The sequence below is a fragment of the Psittacula echo genome (genome assembly GCF_963264785.1).
Source record: "Psittacula echo genome assembly, chromosome: 7".
NCBI classification, from domain to species: Eukaryota; Metazoa; Chordata; class Aves; order Psittaciformes; family Psittacidae; genus Psittacula; species Psittacula echo.
In genome coordinates, this window is record NC_137740.1 from 63,883,548 (window position 1) to 63,897,572 (window position 14,025).

General features: G+C 44.4%; 1 protein-coding gene across 1 annotated transcript in view; it reads right to left on the reverse strand.

Moving 5' to 3' along the window:
- Nucleotides 1–14,025, reverse strand: part of DPYD (dihydropyrimidine dehydrogenase) — a gene marked incomplete at its 3' end in the record, with an annotated part of 352,887 nt that overhangs the window by 126,478 nt on the left and 212,384 nt on the right. The window contains exon 14 of the mRNA XM_080623761.1: nucleotides 3,340–3,504. Within this exon, the coding sequence (XP_080479887.1) occupies nucleotides 3,340–3,504 (165 nt within the window). The remainder of the gene's footprint in view (nucleotides 1–3,339; nucleotides 3,505–14,025) is intronic.

The following is a 14,025-nucleotide window of genomic DNA, read 5'->3' on the forward strand; positions in this document are numbered from 1 at the left end:
GCTGTGTGGGTTTCTTCACCTCCTACCAAGCATCCATGATGGCTGGTTTTGGGAAGTTTAAGCTGCAGCAATAACAACTTCTGGAGTTTCTGAATGTGATTTGTAGATCTGAAGTTCGGACAAAGGAAGCCAGGTAGCTGTTCTGCACTACTGGGCACTTCCATATCCCAGCTTGGGGCTCCCTTCCCTTATCCTCTGTCCTTTTCCATTCATGGGGAAAAGCATCTGGGCATCCAGCAAGGGTCCTCTGATAGGCCTGAGAACGCATGGTGTGTGCCCTCCCCATGCAAGTCCACAGTACACTGGTTGCAAGTGAGGTCCACATGGGAGCAGCCCTACCCGGTTGTTTCGACCTGGTTTATTCCAAGTTTCTAGGTGGTGTGACTTGTCAAGATGTCTGTGACTTATCACATGGATGGAGAGACACCTCAGTAGGTACCTGGAGTACGAAGCAGCATTTCCTTGTGATGGAAAGGCAAAGCTTTCTATACTAGACCAAGGAAGAGATGGTGCTTGTGGAGAGCTGACCATCGTCGCTTCTGAACATGACTCCTGCAAAGATGAAGATGAGGGTTCTGCTTTGCACCTCACTGGATTACCTGTATTACAAATGCTATTCCAAATCTCCATGCCTTTCAAGTTTGAAACCCAAACGGTAAACCAATCTATTACCTGCTATAACCTGAATCAAGTCCGTGACTGGCATCTGGAAACGGAAATGCTATGTAACGTACATGTAAATACTCTACACAATAACCCACACACCTCTGAACACCCATCAGAAGTGAAAGCTATAATAATGCCTGCAAAAATACACAAGCTATTCCTAACACATCTAGTGGGAAAGCCAGCTTTGACCTTCTCCTACACAGATGTAAAGTCTGTGATTCCTCTGTATCTTGAAAGGTTTTCCACCTAATGTCCCTTTATTTTTAAGTCCCATCTTGTGCCTGTGCTGTGCTAGCATCCATTTCCTGTGTGTTCACGTGTGTTTTACTGAAAAAAGCAGTAACAGTGATATTAAATCAACTCAACTAAAAAATCCCAACGTGAAACAGCAAAGCTTTCGATGAGACTCCACAAGCAAAGATACAAAATCCAGATGCTTCCTCTTTCTGCCTTCTCCTCTGCTTGAACCCTTCCAGACGCTTCATTCACTGCCAGTGGCACTGAAGCAAGTTTCTGCTGGTGGCAGCTTTTGCCCTAGTCCGCTTGAAGAGGATTCAGGATCGAAGCTAGCATACAAGAAGACTGGGAATGACTGGCAGTCACAGAACCCCAGACTGGTTTGGGTTGGAAAGGACCTTAAGATCATCCAGTTCCAACCCCCTGTCAGAGAGAACTGCAAGCTACAGACAAGAATTGGGAGTGCAAAGAGCCAAAGGATGAGGCGACCCACTACAGGGGTGAAGACAGCACAAGGGAGATGCTAGCTCCTGATCTACAGAGGCAGTACGTCCCATTTACGTGACATTACCCACTGAGCTGTGACTGGTGGCCCTGTTTTGCACAACCCCTTGCAACCTTCTGTTTATCTCCTAGGCTTTGTTGGGGGAATTTAGCTGCTGTCTTTGCGTTATGGTTCGCTTCCTCTTAATGGGTCGAGATAGGATGCTGTTGTGGGATCATCTCCTAGCTATTTTGCTAATACCCTTTTCATTTGTAATATAGATCTTACCTTAAATGACTTGTATTACAGAGCAAAAGTAATCACGGGTACATTTGGATTTGCTTTTAATATTTACTGTAGCAAGGTAAGGCTTTTGTGCTGTAATTACTTGTTTCCTCATCTCTGTTTGGCCTTCATTTGAGCAGGAAAGGTCATTTTTAATTAAGTTCACCCAAACAGTTCTCAGAAACTGGTTTGGGTTTTAATCCAACCCACTGAGCTTAAACAGGCTTTCTAGAGGAGTGAAGAGAAACTGGGGAACGGCAGGGGGGAGATATCTGCAAGCTCTAATTGTACAGACTGCTTCAAAAGGAGCACCAAGAGTTTTCTACTCGGTGAACAAAAATCCATTTTCACTTAGCAACAGATTTACCATTATGGCAGTTTTTAGATGAGTACAAGAGCACGTTTGAAACATCCCGGTGTGCAAAGCCAAGGTCTACTGCTGGGTGCTGCTTCCTCTGTGCCCATGCAGGCATTACCAACCTCAAAGATGCCACAGCCAACATGCAGGAGATGTATTCACATTCCCAACATAATAACTCACGTAGTGAGGGATGATCAGAAGATGCTCGCCCTGGGAACTATGGAGGACTGGGGGTAATTCATCCCACACAGAGGCTAGGGCTCAGAAAACTCCTGTTTCCCTTTTGAAACTGCTGCTAGTGCTTTTCCTCACAGATTATTAGGAAGCCCAGTCAAAGCAGAACCTCAGCAAAGAAACACAGCATCCATCCACATCCACATCCACATCCACACCCAGGGAAGCCGGGTATCAAGCATGCAGCTCTCAATGTTTACCATCAATACAATGTGTTCAACCATTTTAAAGACTTGCTGATGTCTACATCCAGGAACAAGAAAATAGACCAACAACCCAAAACCGTCCCCTCAGAACAAACCCTGATTGTCTTCAGGTCAGAATACATTCAGGAATGCGAGCTTGTTTTGTTCATAGCTGAACCAAGGAGGTAATAACTTCCAACATCTGTAGGCTCTGGGATTTCTACCTCTATCCACTCAAGAGAATGACTGAAGAGAATTTTACTTCCCACCTCGAGGTTCTAAGTCGCTAGAACAGTAGCTGAAAACCATTTATGCCACCGACCTGGCACCACTGCTCCCAACTTTGTTCATTACCTTTTAGACAGATATTGTCCAAAAGGCTCTAACAAAACTTTGTCCTTGTAGGGAAGTTAACTTTAAGGGAGTATCACTTCTTTTTCTCCTAAAGCTGTCCATTTCTCATACAAATAATGGACATGTCTTTCACATCTGCATTACGAATGAAAAGAACAAAGATTCCTCTTATAATGAAACCCAATTCACAACTAAATTGATTATTAGGAGTTACACCTTTAAATACGACCTTCGATACAAAATTATCCACAGCAGAACTGACGAGCACCCACGCTGGGATCAACAATTCCCCTTGATAGTATCTATTGGGATGCAAACATCAGCCTAACGACAAATCACGACCACTCTCTGCTTCTGCACAGTCACCTCACAGAATGAAACATGACTTGGATGGGCTTGTCTGGTTTTTAATAACACCTACGTCAATAAAGCAACTGGCATTCTGTTCAATAAATACTAAACAGGGGAGCTTTCACACATCTACGAACTGGACATTCTAACCAAGCACTTTAAGACTGAGTGGTACTTACCCGGTTGGGAAAGTCAGCCTTCAGTTCAGCAATACTTTTACACCAATACGCTGCTGTTTTCTCGCTGATCAGTTCAATGTTTAGAAAAGAGCTTTGGCCCGGGCCATACATCGGACCTGAAGTAGTTCCACGCACAATCCTCGGAGAAACATTGGTCACAATGTCCTGCAAAACAGTGGAACCTTTCAGATTGATTTTGGCAAGTGAGCTATAGATCAATGGTGTCAAGGACATAAGAGGAACGTAAGTACACAGGTGTTTTATACATCTACTGTTATTACATTAGTATTTGTAGCGATAGGATGAGGGGTGATGGGTTCAAACTGAAACAGGGGAGGTTCAGGTTAGATCTAAGGCAGAAGCTCTTCCCTGTGAGGGTGCTGAGGCGCTGGCACAGGGTGCCCAGAGAAGCTGTGGCTGCCCCATCCCTGGCAGTGTTCAAGGCCAGGTTGGACACAGGGGCTTGGAGCAAGCTGCTCCAGTGTGAGGTGTCCCTGCCTGTGGCAGGGGTTGGAACTGGATGAGCTTAAGGTCCTTTCCAACCCAAACCAGTCTGGGGTTCTACGTTTGATACACTGGCATACTTTCGCTGGTGACTGGACCTGTGAACCTGACTTACCAGCAGAGAGGCTGGTGGGCAGCACCTCCTTGCACTTCACCTGTATCGTGTAGGACACTGCCAGGGATGGGGCATTTACCACTTCCCCGGGCACCCAGCGCCTCAGCACCCTCACAGTGAAGAACTTCTGTCTTAGATCTAACCTGAACTGCCCCTGTTTAGGCTTTAACCCGTTACGCCTCGTCCTACTGCTACAGTCTCTGATGCAGAGTACCTCTCCGGCATCCTCCAGGCCCCCTTCATCACCAGTGACAGCACGCGATTAAGTGAGATCAAAACATATACCCCCGAATTATGGCCATTCAGATCAATATTGCAAAGCTACATCATTCCCAAAGCTCAACCATTTTGAAACACACAGTACATACTCAAAACGCTGACTTGTTTCGTAGCCTTAATGAAGCTGCAATGTCACCCTATCTATAGCACCGAAGAACTGTACATCCTGACCCTGTTTAAACCGAGAGGGAAACATCGATGGCAAAATGTTCCTTTTGCCAATTTCCAATTAGAAATCATTTTGAGTAAAGGTCATTTATTTCCCAATGTATCAGAATGATTTGTTTAAGTACCCCTCCTCGCCATCTTGTCATTTCTAGTGAGATAACATGAACCTCCATTAGTATATAGCAATTAAGGTCAATTTACATATTTTAATTAAGAACCATCCCATATAAAACAATTAGGGTAATAGGCACGCTAACTGGATTTCATAACATTTGGACGTTTTTCCAACTAGATAGACAGGAAACCTTAATTAGCATTAATTAGCACTGATCTGCATATGTTTGATAAGCCATACCCTTGCCACGAAAGATTATTTATTCCTGAATCTGCCAAACGCTGCAGTTACGGAGGATAAAGGGACTTTTCTTAACATTGTATGTAAATTCGAGGCAATCTTCCTTTGCTTATAAAGTTAATCATTATACAGTAAATATGCGCTAACATTTTATACTGATAGATAATTATATGTCCATTTACATACGTAGGAATCGCATAAACTGATCTCCCCAGTTCGTCTATTGTCAGGCCTAATAAGCCTGGAACACGGACATGACAATAATCCCTAATTTTCCCATTATATTTTCCCTTCATCACAAAAGCTTCACCCCCCTCTCAACAGTGAAGTCCTATTTGTCAGGAAGAAACCATTCCGGACACGTTGTGGATGTGTGCCAACCACAAAGACAAGTACCCTGCCCTCACTCCCCAGCCTAACCACGGAAATGGCTCTTTATGCAGAAGACCCATTTCCATCAGTTTGCTTCACGTTATCCTCTTGGGCGCTTCCTTCCTTTCCAATTGCCTCAGAGGAGCTGGTGCTTTGGCTTGATCCCGGAAAGCTTTTCACACTTCCAGGCCACTGCTATCGCATCATCCAGCATGGTTAAAACCAGCCTATAGCTTCAATGCTGGCCAACAGACCTCACTCCCGCGAGCGCAGGGTGCATGCACGTGGTCATTTGCCAACAGATACAAGTTCCTTTGACCATGCTGCAAGAGCCCACGAGCTCCCTTTTGCCATTCAAAGCCGTCAGAAGCTATGCAGCTATAGCAGCATTGCACTAAGCCTGAGCTAACAGCCTGCCTGTCGGTGGGAATTATTATTCTTGGGTTCAGTGTAAATGATGGTGAGACGCATGAGGCATGACTTCCATTTCGTGGCTGGCTTGTGTATGTGTGTATGCCAGACAACGCCTGGAGCCACCTACAGTGCTGCTCGCTAGCTTACGACGTGCGCGTTTTGTTCTGCTTCCAGTCTCTCTCATTTTACTACAGGCAAGACTTCACAGAGTGAGATATTACAGCCTAGGTTATACATCGCCCGGGACACTCACAAAGCCCCAGCCTGCTTCCGTGCACAAACACTGAAGTTTCCCTATCTGCCTTGGGTCTCCAGACAATCTTCTCTCTTCTAAGCACAGAGACCCCCGTTTAGACCCTGCGACTGCTGCCGAACCCCCATGGCTTTGACTCACTCTTTCCCAGAGCTCAATCACAGCCAACAATTCATCCCACAAAGCTGAACCAGGCAAACGCGCAGGCTTTGCAAACTGTCTCCAAAGCAGCCACTCTGCCCGTTCATGCCCACGGGAGATACCCAGAGCCGCACGGCGCAGCGAACGCGCACACATCTCCCTTCCTGCATCTCCTCGCTCCTGAATTGCCCCTGAGGTTTTGTGAGATCCCCTTTGGTGCTCAGGGACCTCCTGCGCCAGCAGACAGCTGCTCCTTCAAATGGCAGCTTCCACCGCCTCTGTGTCCCAGGAACCCTCCGCCGCGTCCATGCATCCAGACCAAGCTGCTTCTGCTCCCAAGAATCCTTCCCGGCTTTGAAATCCAAATATTACCACCTGGCTGCTTTGCCTTGATTCCTCCCGAGAGGGATCTGCTGTCCTTATTTAAGATCCCGCTCCTCGCTTGCCTCTCCTAGCTCAGCATAAACGAGACGGAGAGAGTCTGTAATGACTGACACGCTGGCACCTCTCCTGTCTCCTGTTAGCACATGACAGCCCCAGACACAAGGAGGCTTACAGTTCATGGAAACACAATGGAGTTTGTAACTGAGGTGATGATTCAAGGAATCGGCCTATGTGCATACAGAATAAAATCACACAAGCGACAGGGAACTGCCTCTGTGAGAGGAGCGTGAAATACCTACACAGAGCTTGCCTCGCCAGCATCTTCCTCTTCTGCTTCCTGCTACAACTATAAAACAGGGAGAGTGAGGCAAAGGTAACGAGTGGTGTCCCTCAGGGATCGGTGTTGGGACCGCTCTTGTTCAACATCTTTGTGGGTGACACGGACAGTGGGATTGAGTGCACCCTCAGCAAGTTTGCCGATGACATCCAGAGGGACCTCGACACACTTGTGAGGTGGGCTGATGCCAACCTGATGAAGTTTAACCATGCCCAGTGCAAGGTCCTACACCTGGGTCGGAGCAATCCCAGGCACAGCTACAGGTTGGGCAGAGAAGAGATTCAGAGCAGCCCTGCAGAGAAGGACTTGGGGGTGTTGGTCAATGAGAAAATGAACATGAGCCGGCTGCAGTGTGCGCTCGCAGCCCAGAAAGCAACCGTATCCTGGGCTGCATCAAGAGGAGCGTGACCAGCAGGTCGAAGGAGGTGATCCTGCCCCTCTGCTCTGCTCTCGTGAGACCTCACTTGGAGCATTGTGTGCAGTTCTGGTGTCCTCAACATCAAAAGGACATGGAACTGTTGGAACAAGTCCAGAGGAGGCCACGAGGATGATCAGGGGACTGGAGCACCTCCTGTATGGAGACAGGCTGAGAAAGTTGGGGCTGTTCAGCCTGGAGAAGAGAAGGCTGCGGGGAGACCTCATTGCAGCCTTCCAGTGTCTGAAGGGGGCCTACAAGGATGCTGGAGAGGGACTCTTCATCAGGGACTGTAGTGACAGGACAAGGGGTAACGGGTTCAAACTGAAACAGGGGAAGTTTAGATTGGATATAAGGAAGAAATTCTTTCCTGTGAGGGTGGTGAGGCACTGGAATGGGTTGCCCAGGGAGGCTGTGAATGCTCCATCCCTGGCGGTGTTCAAGGCCAGGTTGGATGAGGCCTTGGGTGCCATGGTTTAGTGTGAGGTGTCCCTGCCCATGGCAGGGGGTTGGAACTTGATGATCTTAAGGTCCTTTCCAACCCTAACTGTTCTATGGTTCTATGATTAGGGAAACTGTATTCACTACTACAGTACAGCAAAACAACCTGCTTTGGGGGAGTCAATGCAATGAAGAGAAACACAACAAATGGAATCAAGGGCCAACTGTGAAGCATGAATATTTCAGTTACTGAATTCCTTCTTTTGCCTCAAAAGCTGCTTCTTTCCCCCAGGAACAATCATATCAATCCCTCAAACAGACCTGGCTCAGGACATTACCCAAGAAAGCTGTGTTACACAGACAAAAAGTGCCAATATCCTCTTGCTTTTGGATTCCCCTTTTCTGCGTATGAACAATCCGGGTATTCTAGTAACTTGAGACTGAGTTCATCTGCATTACACATATAGTTGATTAATTGTTGATTAATTAATTAACACACTAAGAAATAAAGACCCGAGGCATTGATCAGGCCCCATTTGCTCTAATAACCCCTGAACTCTGCAATCAGATCAGTGAATTCGAAACTATTCAGGTCTGATGGGTTGGGAGGTTTCAGACAGCTTCTTAAAGATAAAGCCCAAACGCCCCGCAGTTTCTAGTCAGTCACATTTAACTAAAGGTGCAAATCAATACAACAGCCCATGCCTTACGAGTCACTCTAAAACTTGGTTTGCTCCACACTGTCCACACTTGCGGTCTGCACCGATTTGTGTCGTGTAAAAACACAACCATGCTCTTTGAGCCGAGAGATGTTCCTCTGTTTGGGCAGCAGGGATATTTTCAGTGTGAAGAGATCCAAAGGGGTGCTCAGCACAGTGCTAGATCATGCGATAATACATTCCTGGCGTGTTTCTCCTAAACTAATCAGCAGAGAAATAATTCACGTTGTGAATATTAAGGCTGTCATCTGGAGGCGTGGAAGTTAATGGCCCGTAGAAATGAATCAAGCCATTCACCTCTCTTCTCAGAGTTATTGTTTTAAGGGGAATCAAGAAGACAGCTCTCCATTAACCGAGTTCACTTCTTACTTCTTAATCATGTCTCCTAGAAACTAAAAAAGACACAGTTTGGAGACAAATGTATGTAAAAGTCTATGTAAAAGCGGTCTCCCAAGACGTATACCACAACCTCAAGCCTAGTCAAGTAATGTACCTGTAGTAGCTAAATATACTAAAGAGAACCAAAAGGACAAACCTGTCTGATTTTTCATATCAAAGCTCTGATGTGCTTCTATTGATTTGCAGAGCTTGAAAGGTTCTTTTTCAGCCCATTTTCCCCTAAATATTACAGCTAATGGTACTTTAATGAACACTTGCAATAATAAGGTTGCTTAAGAGAACACACAGGCATTTATAGTTTGGATATGGAAAGAAAATGAATTAATTGTACCTTTAATTAATCTATTAACCAGCTGTACAAATATTCACTCCTGAATTACAGGTGTTCTACACTGGAAATACCTGGGTTTGAATAAGAGTTCTGGATTTAAAAACCACATTTCATCATGCTAACGTGATTTCTTCACTCTGAGAAGCTCCTATGAGAGACAGAGAGGCTTGCCTTGCAGCACTGGCTCCCAAAGTCAATGAAAGTCACTGCATGCTTCAAGTTAAGCTTTTGTCATCTTTAACTTATGAAAGCAGATAGGAATTAGTGACCACTGTCAGTTTCTTTTCATTAATATGAGAAAAAGATTCAGCACAGTGAGCAGATTACTATTTCCAACAAAGTTAATTTATCTGGCCTTCCTTTCTTCTGGGGAGGGAGGGCATATGTACTTGCCAAGTGGAGTACGTCCAGGGTTACTACTTACTATACAACAATATGAACGCCAAGGCAGTCAAGCTGGCCTCTTTGTGACGATCTAAATAAATCCCTTATTAAGGTAATTTTAGTCAAACATTTCAAACAGCATACTTAAGGGTAGCAGACAGTAAACTGCCATGTGAAAAAAGCCCAAATGCTTTGCTATGTTCAATATACCACCTTCTTTACTTGAACAACAAAATGCAGGAGCTAAAATGCAGCTATTTAAGAGAATTATGATGTACTTCTTCCCCCCAGATTTTCAAAGCCGTATTGAATAGGTCTGTAAAGATTTCAAAACACTACCTGGGAAATGGCTTCAGACCTTATTTCCTCAATGCTGTAATCAACTCCCAACATCAAGATTGAGTTTTCCCTACGGTCCCCACTAATTACGGTGGAACTTGATGTACAATTTCACCTATGCAAAACTATGGAGAAGAAGGAGACATTGCCTTTTTCTACCTAATACTGCAGTAGTTCCAGCATGCTGGAAATCTGGCTCAGGGCTGTTTGCACACCCTCATAGAGACGAACAGCATCACAGACTTATGTCCTCATAATTCCCTGCCAACTCTCACTCAAGGTCTTGTGATGAGTTGCCTCTTCTGTGACTCAGCTGTCTAGCCAGACTGTGTCTAGTATCACCCCTTCTGGAGCTTCAACCATCTACAAAAGGCAAGTGAAACCTGAAGCAACAATACCACTTCACACAGCACTGTTCCTACGAGTTGTTCCTCCCCTTGCCTCCTCAACCAGAGCTCAGATGTGTGTCATCTCCATAGGGTTCCTCTTCTGAGGCCCAAAGCATCCACTTGCTCTCCTGAATTTCCCCAAGTCCAGATATTTTTCCCAGCTGAGCTTTTCAGGCTCCTTTTAACAGGAAGCTAAATCCACAGCAAGAACCTCTACAAACACAAAACAATGCCGTCAGGTATAACCATGCGGATGAACAATTCATTTCCATGAAGACTTTATCTGTTTGTTAGAGGAGGATTTGTACCACAAAGAGGGAGATTTACAGGCTCGTGGAGCAAGGCAAGTAAATTTGCTTATGAGGTCTCCTCAAGAAGGTTTGACGGAGCCACTATCACCTTCCTGTGCACAAACCACTCTTATGTTGCACACAACGCAACCTAACACTTGTATGTAACGTTTAATTCTAGGGAGGGAATAGGCCAGACTTTATTCTTCCCATAGGAGTACAAAACCTCAGCAATGTCACTTCCTAACTCGCTCTCTTTTCCCCTCAGTGAATACAGGAGCGTATTTCAGAGGCTGAAACCACCTTGACAGAATAACTTATCGTCTCAGAACATCCCACCATGCAGAAACTGCTCTAATCTCTCGGCTACCAGATAGGAGAAGTTCAGCACCACAGACACCTCCTCCTTTTCACTGCGTCTGTGAACGAAGTCGAGACCGAGCCCTCTCGCTCCTCTTCGCTGCTCTCCCTCTCCTGACGATAGATAGCATTCCACGATAAAAGGATGCAAAATAACTATTTTTCAAGCCCTCACCCTACAATGTGAACCAAATTTCAAACTCTATTATTTCCTCAGCCTTTAAGTCACACTGGTGACTTAAAGCCTAAGTGTTCTGATCCCTCCAATAGTACAGAAGAGATTGAAAAGGATCCTGGCTCTTACTTCTAAATTACACCTCTTCAGCTTTTATCTACAAGACCTAGCGTGCTATAGAGGGGAAAAGGCTATTCTTATTTGTCTTGTGACAGCTGTTTGCAAAGATGAAAGTACCCAAATCGGTACATATCTTACATCCCAAAATGCTGGGGTACAAACAGTGCTTGTAAATCCTCCCTAATACTCTATTTCTGGAGGGAATCAGCTGAGTTATGCAAACTGTTCCTTAAAAAAGAGAATGTTAACCTCCTAAACTATCCCACTATTTGTGTTTATTAAACCAATTTAACACTCAAGCTCCAGCAAGCAAGCTAGCTTTCCAAATCAATAACTTAGCACAGAAGACTGCAGTCCTATAAGGGATAAAGCAGCGCGTCGGGATCTGGGAGAGAAACTGCTGAAGCACTCCCATTGTGTTGAAGACGAATGAGGAGTTAGAGGTTTAGTTATCATGTATTTGATATTTTATGCACCATCGCATTAGTGCTCTAAGATTCACCTTGAGAACGTGTGAGAAGCCTGAAAACTTAAGAGACACTGCCCTTCATTCCTACCTAAGCTTTTAATCACTGCTGCTTGCTCAGCACAGCACCTTCCTGATGGATGGGATTTTCAGTCAGTAGGCCATCACTACCAATAACTTCTGATTAAGACAGCAAAACCCCAAAGTCTTTAGATAATCTTAACATATTAGACCCTAATTGTTTACTCTCGTACCTTAGGATAATCTTAGGCCAATCCCATCCCCATTGCTAGTCATTGCTGCCCTTGCTTAAGACAACAGCAGGCTCCCAGTCTTTGTTAATTCATACATGATGGTTTGACTGGTAGTCCTAATTTTATACACTAAGGCTCCCTAAAGTAATAGATCAGGAGCTTAATATGCAAGGCAAAAGCAACACAAACTATGACTATACGCACAACAAATGGGAAGAGGAACTATGCTGTTTCTGCCAAATGTGCAAACATGTATTTTCTACTTGGGTATTTTACAGGAAAATGAAGGTTTGATTTTTGCTGACAGTTACGACCATTTGAGCAGGTTTTTAAACGAAAACTTTTCATAATACAAAGCCATAACGCTTTAAAATTCATTTTTCCTGATTTTTGACGTATTTGCATGTTTTCCAGCCATTAGACTGTAAGCCATTTGTACTGTAATTACAAAAGATCATTTCAAAACTGTATCATGTCCTACAGCACTTTGCCTTGACAAACAATTACCAGATATCACATTCAACAGAATACAAAAAGCAATCTTTATCACAAGGTTAAATTTAGTCTTTGAACAAAAGATGCTTTCAAAGCAAAGCCAAATTCTCATCAGCTTTGTATCAGTTTCTCTGGGAAAGACAGGGAAGGGGGGGATGGAGAGGAGAGAAAGGGCAAAAACACCCTGAAGGACATTTGAAACGTCTCTTGTTAATGCTCAGTGTGAGCACACGTTTTAGCAGTGTTCTGATAAAGGTGTAAGCAGTAGGACACGGTCACATTTCTGCTGTCAAACCACAGTGTGGTCAAACCCCAAGCCCATTGAAGAAGAGAGCAGACTTGAGAGTCTGGAGAGAAAGTTCTACCTATATTCAACTCTGGGACCTGTTTTTGCAGGGTACGGTTAACGGTTGGACTCACTGATCTTCATGATCTTTTCCAACCTAAGTGATTCTATGATTCTTAGATCTCAGGTTCGTGATATAATGAACTACCTCACCGACGACTGGTTGCTTTAGTTGACTGATGAGAAAAATGGTTAGTGATGGCCTCAAAGCATTGATCAGTTTTCTGGGAGAGGCCACAAGAACAGAGAATCACATTGAAACACCCCAGACTTGTGTGGAATAGAAATCTGAACCTGAGCTGAAGCTGAGCAGCCCATTTCTCAAGCTTCGGTTGAGGGGTTTTGCTGTTGTTTTCTCTGCGTTTTCTTAGAAATAACTATAATTTCTGTGAGTGATTCCTGAACCTGGCTTTTCCTTGGCACAAACAATGGTTTGTCTGAAGGTTTTTGCTTTCCGTTTCATTAAGCAACCAGAGCGTTCACAACGCGCCAGTTCTTTTCCGGCCTGTGCTCTGCACCTCCTGGGAGACAACCCCATCATAAACAGTCACTGATTAAGAAGTGTGGATGCAGTGGACGGGCAACCGAACCACTTGAATCGAAGCATAGAATTCTAATACCAAAGGAAAAGCAGCACCTATAGAACTCTATGCAACCTCAGCTCCAGGAATACACCTGAAGCTCTTCACCTGCACTATATGGACTGTACCGGGATCTACTAAGAAACCAGATCTTTCAGAAATCACTGCTTCAGCCTATTTGAAGTGCGTTGCTTTGAGAGTACCTACAATGAAACCAAATGCTGTATCGTACCAGCACAGATAAGCCCTGAAGTGTCTTGAAACTGTGTAAAAACTCTGCTTTACTCTGCTCTAAGTTCTATCTTTGCTTCAGCAAAGCATTACTTGTATAGCTTGGATGAAGCACCTGATGAGCTTTATCAACCCCCTAAACTCTGCATCTGCAACTCACTTATGCTCTCTAAAATATTGAGAAGGCACTTGTGGATAATAACCCAGAGCAGGTGCCAACAAGTTATCAGCACTGTGAGACCACGTTCTATTTCTCTGCTGCAAGCAAAAAGTTGCAATGCTAATGATTTGAGGGGAACGGGATGGAATAAAATAGGAGTAAACGGACAAAAGAAACACCTACATGGATTGCAGCTTTTGAGCTGTATCCTAAAGTGAAATTTCTGTGGCATGGCTTCTAAGCACCTATGTACATCCATAAAGGGGAAAAACTAATTTAATAATAATAATAATAACAAATTATTATTAATAATTAAAATATACTAGTCCAGTTTATAATGCTTACCATTGGGGATCCAGTGGATTTAGATTAGGACAACTTAGCTTGCCTTAAGAGATATTTACAGACTAATGAATAAGGCTTTGTCCTAGACAAGTACTATTGAATGGTTCCATGGAATGGGAAGGAA